Here is a 5,380-nt window from a genome sequence, read left to right on the forward strand (position 1 = left end):
CTGCCCCCAGCACGCAGCCAGCCCCCGCCGCGGGGAGAGATGCCAGCCCTGGGGCTCGGTGGTGGCGCAGGGCTTGTCTCCATCCTTCCCTCTTGTGTGAGTGGTGGCAGCTGAGAAGAAGCCCATTTGTTGTGCCCCACTCGGGGCTGCCAAGCTGTGCCAGGCGCTTGGATGGCCGGGGCTGTAAGCTCAGCCGCTTCCTCTGCCAGTGCCAGAGCTGAAGCCAAGAGCCAGGGAGCAGGCGGGAGCCCGGTGACACGAAGCAGGAACTTCCCAAGGACTCGAGATGACACCTCCTGTCCGGCACATCACAGCTTTGATGTGTCACCAGCCATTCCTCTCTCATCTCTGGGTTCGGGTTTTCCTCTCCCTGACAGGTTTGATAAGCAAGGCAAAGCACCAGAGCAGGATCCTGAGGAGGCACAAAGCAGCGGAGCTCTACTGCAACTTCAGGCTGAGCGACACCAAGCCAAAGCCCTTGACTCCTCACCTGCTCCCAGCAAGAACCAGTCTCCCCACCGACCTCCCAGGGAGCTGGGGATGCAGCACAGGCTGGGTGGGGTGGTGCCGGTGGAGGTTTCTTCAAAGATAGAGTTTATTGCTAAAAACGTTTCTTATCAGTGATAGCTCATATTTACATCGATATGTTCTTAAAGGAATATTCAAGTAAACATTTCCAATAGTTTCTGCCATAATCTCTAGCTTTTTTTGCCTTTTGTCTTTCCTCCCCCTATACACAAACGTTACAAATAAATAAACTGTACACAGAAGAAAAACACATCTCCCTCGAACACCTCTACACGACTATATGGATTCCCACACACCAAAACGCTTCCACTCCCTCACAGGCTCGTCCTTTCCTCTTTAAAAATCTCCTTAATTCACCCTTAGACACGTTAAAGGAAAACAACCAAACCGAACCAAACCCCCCCCCCCCCCCCCTTCCCCAACCCTCGAGAGCTTGGCAAACGGAGTTCAAACGTCAGTGACAAGGTCTGAAGGAGACAATCAAACAGAGCACGGAGGAACAATCGTCTTCGGGGATGCTGCTGTTTGTTCTTTGCTCTTGTTTTCTTTTACCTCCCTCCCCCCCCTCCCCCGGTTAATCCTTTTGGTAAAATTCTCGTTTACAGGCAATTTCTGCCCTTTCCCTCGGGCAGGGCAGCGCTCAGCTTCTGTGGGGACGGGGTTCAAATGTGGTCCTATGTCTTTCAAATAATAATAATAATTATAATAATAATAATTAGAATAAAAAAAACCAAACCAAACCCCCAAACAGCTGCGATTTTCCCCCCTCCCCTCCCCCCTCTTTGCCTTTAAAATCTCTCTATTTACACGGCTGGTCATTTTTCTTTCCTTTTTCTGTTTTTTTATCTTTTTTTTTTTTCATCCTTTTTAAGCTTTTTTTAAACTTTTCCTTTTGTTAGAAGGCTATATAAGTATAAAAATAGACATCTGATTGTAGTGCTTTACTGTGCCTTTGGCCTGCCCTGCAGTTCCTGGGTTCGCTTTTCCCCTCTTTTCTCAAATAAAATAACATTAAAATAAGTCCGGAAAAAAAAACCAAAACAAACCCACAACCCACCCAACAACCCAAAAGAACCGACGCCTCCAAAAAGAAACCCCAAGTCCTCCTCCCCTCCCTCCCGCTCCCGTGCTGGGGAGGTGGGAAAAAAAGCCACGGCGCTCCCCTCCCCTCCACACCCCTCGGCGAGACACGATGCGAGCGGCGAGAGGCGGAGTGCGAGGGGGCTGCTAGCAGGAGCACTTGCACTCGGAGATGAGCGGGTACTGCACGGGGATCCAGGTGCAGTACTTCTGGCTGGACCAACCCTGGCAGTGCCAGCGCAGGAAGGTCTTGGTGACCGACTTGACGGGCTTGCAGAACATGCCCTCGGGCAGCGAGCAGGACTTCTCGGCCAGACAGTTGCCTTCCTTGATGTAACGCGGCCAGAAGCGGACCCCCAAGTCCTTCCAGGTGTAGAGGACGGGGCAGTGCGTGTGAGCCCACAGCCACTGCAGCACCTTCCTCCTCGCTTTCTTGCCCACCCGCAGGCGCGGGCCGCGGGCCGGGCCGAGCTCCAGCCGCCGCAGCTCCGCGGGCAGAGCCGCCCGCCCCCGCCCCGCCGCCGCCGCCGCCGCCGCCTCGGCGCCCGACGCGTTGGCCGGCCCCGGCACGGCCACGGCCATGAAAGCCGGGTCGAAATGGCTGCCCAGCTTCTTCCGCAGAGTCCTCTCGTCCAAATCCTGCTCTTTGGGGTCGTACTCGGGGTCCGGGTGCTCCACGATGTCTTTGACGGGCAGGTTGTCGCTGGGAGAGGGTCGCAAGCGCAGGAAGGGCTGCCCGCCCGCCGGCCGCAGCAGCCCCAGGCAGGAGCAGAGCAGCAGCGCCCGGATCGCCGTCATGCTCCGGGCTGGCCCCCGCCGGCCCCGGCTCGGCGCTGGGGCTTCCCCGCGGGGCTCGGCTCCTAGCGCTGCCCGCCGGCGCCTGCCAGCTCCGCGGGACTCATAAATAGGCAGAGAGACAAAAGTCCGGCGAGGCCCGTTACTTTAAATAGCTCGGCCGGGGTTGTGTGACAGACGCATCTGAGGCTCGCCCCGCGCCCGCTGGCTCCCCGGGGCTCCCCGCCGGGCCGGCTCCAGCCGCGGCCGAGAGCGCCGGGGGGTCCGTGCCTCCCCCGCGGGCGGCGGCGGGGCAGGGCAGGGCACGGCGGCGGCCGAGCCTTCCTCCTCCTCCTCCTCCTCTCCTCCTCCGCCGCCGCTCTCGCTCGCTCCCCCCCAAAATTCACAGCGGACTCGTCTCCATCGCCATGGTGACAGCTGGGCCGAGCCCCACGACAGCTCGTCTAGACGGTGTGACAGGGTTTGGCGTGAGACCGGAGCCCGAGAATAAAACCCTCCTTTATAGCCGGGCGAGCCGGGCGAGGGGGCGGGGAGGAGGGTCACGGCGCGGCGGCCCGTTCGGGCGGCCCCTGCGCGGGCACCGCCGGGGCTCGGGGCTCAGGCGGCGGCGGCGGCGGCCCGGCCGGGCTCCTCCTCATGGCGAGCGGCTGGGGCGACCCGCGGCCCCCCGCGGCATCCTCGGCGTGTGCCTGCGGTGGAAGGAGGGTTGCGTGCGTGTAGCGGCTGTTGCGGCTCCCGGCGCGGTCCCAGGGGGCACCCGGCGTTCCGCGGGCTCCTCGGCGGGGCCAGGCACGGGCGGGCTCCTCCGCCGCTCAGCAAGCCCGGCGACCCCCGCTGCCCATGCTGCCGCCTCTGCTGCTGCCGCCTCCGCTACTCCGGGGACCCGATCGACCCTGGCCGAGCTCAGCGCATCCAACCGCGTCTCCGCGCTCGGCTCGCTGCGGTTCGGCTGGGCTGAGCTCCGTGCTCGCTGCGGTTCGGCTGAGCTCCGTGCGGCGCGGTGCAATCCTGCCGGGCTGGGTGCGGTGCGGTGCGGTGCGGTGGTTCCGCGCTGCCTCTCCCGCCCCGTCGCGTCGCGTCCCGCCCGGTCCCGCCGCCCGCCCGCCGCGCGCTGCCGCGCCGCCGCTCGCCGCACAAGTTAAATACGCGCCCGGCGCTCGCCGCCCCGCCCCCGCTGTCACTTTCGCCTCGGGCTGAGTGACAGCCGCCCCCGCGCCGCCGCCGGGTCCTGCCGCCGCCCCGGGGGCCAGCGGGATGCTAAGCCCGGGATGCTACCCGCGCGAGGAGCGGCCCTTGGGCCGGTGGCAACGGCTGCCCCGGAGCTGGAAGGAGCCCTCGCTCGCCCTCGGGCATCCTCCGGGCACGGTCTCCTGGGGCGCTCTGCTGCTGCCCTGTCGCATCATCTGCCTCTCTGCAAGACCCAACGCCGCTGTCCCGGCGCCAAGGCTAAAAGACGAGGGGGGCGCCGTGTCCCGAGGTGGAAGCGCTGGGCACGTCCCAGCATCAGCATCTGGGCTGTGAGGGAGGCTGCAGGAGCATCGCTGCGGCTCCCAAGTGTCCCTGTGTCCCTCAGTGTGACACGGTGGGCATGGTGAGCTGGGCTCAGGGGCTCGCTCGTCACCCCTTTCTCTGCCACATCTCTCGGTGGAGAGCTGGACCCACAACCTCTGTGGCACCGAGGGTGGGAGCCTGGTGTGCTTCAAACCCAAACCCTTCTCACCTCCTTTACCTCCACATCGCCCAGCACTGAGCTCACGCTTGAACCGTGTCCAGAAATTGGACACACAGCTGGTTCCTCCAGGCTGACAGTGTGTAAGAACATTCCTGCCCATGCCAGTCACTCCCTCCCAAAGGCATGAGATAACCAGTTACCCACTGGGGCCAAGGCCTGGCACAGAGAGAGGGAGGCAGATCGTGGGGCCAGTTTCTCACCGTGATGTGCTTGTGACCTCCTGAGGCTGCAACGCTGAGCCTGTGCAGAGCTGCCTTCCCCCAGCAAAATAACCAACAGAGCACTTCCCCACAGGTTTCTGACCCTTTGTCATCCCAGAAATGCCAAATGCTGGGTTCAAGCAGGAAAAGAAATCAACCCCCTCACCAAAATGGAGCAGCTGGGGTCTGTGTGAAGTCAGAGCATCCCCTTGGCCTTAGGGGAGACTTTAAACATCTCCATCCCTCCTTCCCTTGCTGTGTATTTCTGCTCTCCTGCTCCCAGGTTGACTTGCTGACCTTCAAACTTCTCTTCACCCCTTTGGATCAAACATGCTCCACCATTAGGGTCACAGAATCACAGAATCACGGTGGTTGGAGAAGACCTTTGAGTCCAAGCCTTCACCTCACTCTGTCAGGCCTATCATTAAACTAAACCCCGGCCCTCAGCACCTCATCTATGTGTCTTTTGAATATCTTTAGGGATAGGGAGTCCCTCACCTCCCTGGGCAGCCTGGCACAGGGGCTGACACCCCTCTCAGGGAAACAGTTCTGCCCCAGCTCCAGCCTCAGCCTCCCCTGGGGCAGCTGCAGCCCATTGCCTCTTGTCCTGTCACTCATTATTATGGGGAAGAGATCAACCCTCACCTCACTATAACTCCCCTTCTGGGAGTGTCAGAGAGTGCTCCTTTCTCCCCTCAGCCTCCTCTTCTCTAGGCTTAACATGCCCAGCTCCCTCAGCTGCAGATTCCCTGACCCAGTGCACACACACTGGCACCACAGTGAGCTCTGATGCCTGGGCAGATGTGCTCTCTGCTTCTGCTGGACAGGGAGCTGCTGGAGAGAGTTCAGTGCAGGGCCACAGAGATGCTGGAGTGGAGCATCTGCCTTGTGATGAAAGGCTGAGGGAGCTGGGGCTCTGCAGCTTGGAGGAGCCTGAGGGGTGAGCTCAGTCATGTTACAGATCCATCACGGGTGGGTGTGAGGAGGCTGGAGCCAGGCTGTGCTCAGGGATGGACAATGACAGGACAAGGGGCACAAGCTGGAA

The 5,380-nt window shown here is 61.3% G+C and overlaps 1 protein-coding gene across 1 annotated transcript; it reads right to left on the reverse strand.

Moving 5' to 3' along the window:
• Window positions 1-1,707: 1,707 nt before the first annotated feature.
• On the reverse strand, window positions 1,708-2,554 carry LOC133625202 (noggin-2-like). The gene has a single exon (XM_061993782.1). It carries the CDS (start codon window positions 2,404-2,406, stop codon window positions 1,756-1,758), a length of 651 nt encoding a protein of 216 aa, XP_061849766.1. The 5' UTR covers window positions 2,407-2,554; the 3' UTR covers window positions 1,708-1,755.
• Window positions 2,555-5,380: the final 2,826 nt, after the last annotated feature.

The sequence above is a fragment of the Colius striatus genome, chromosome 3 (genome assembly GCF_028858725.1).
Source record: "Colius striatus isolate bColStr4 chromosome 3, bColStr4.1.hap1, whole genome shotgun sequence".
Classification (NCBI taxonomy): Eukaryota; Metazoa; Chordata; class Aves; order Coliiformes; family Coliidae; genus Colius; species Colius striatus.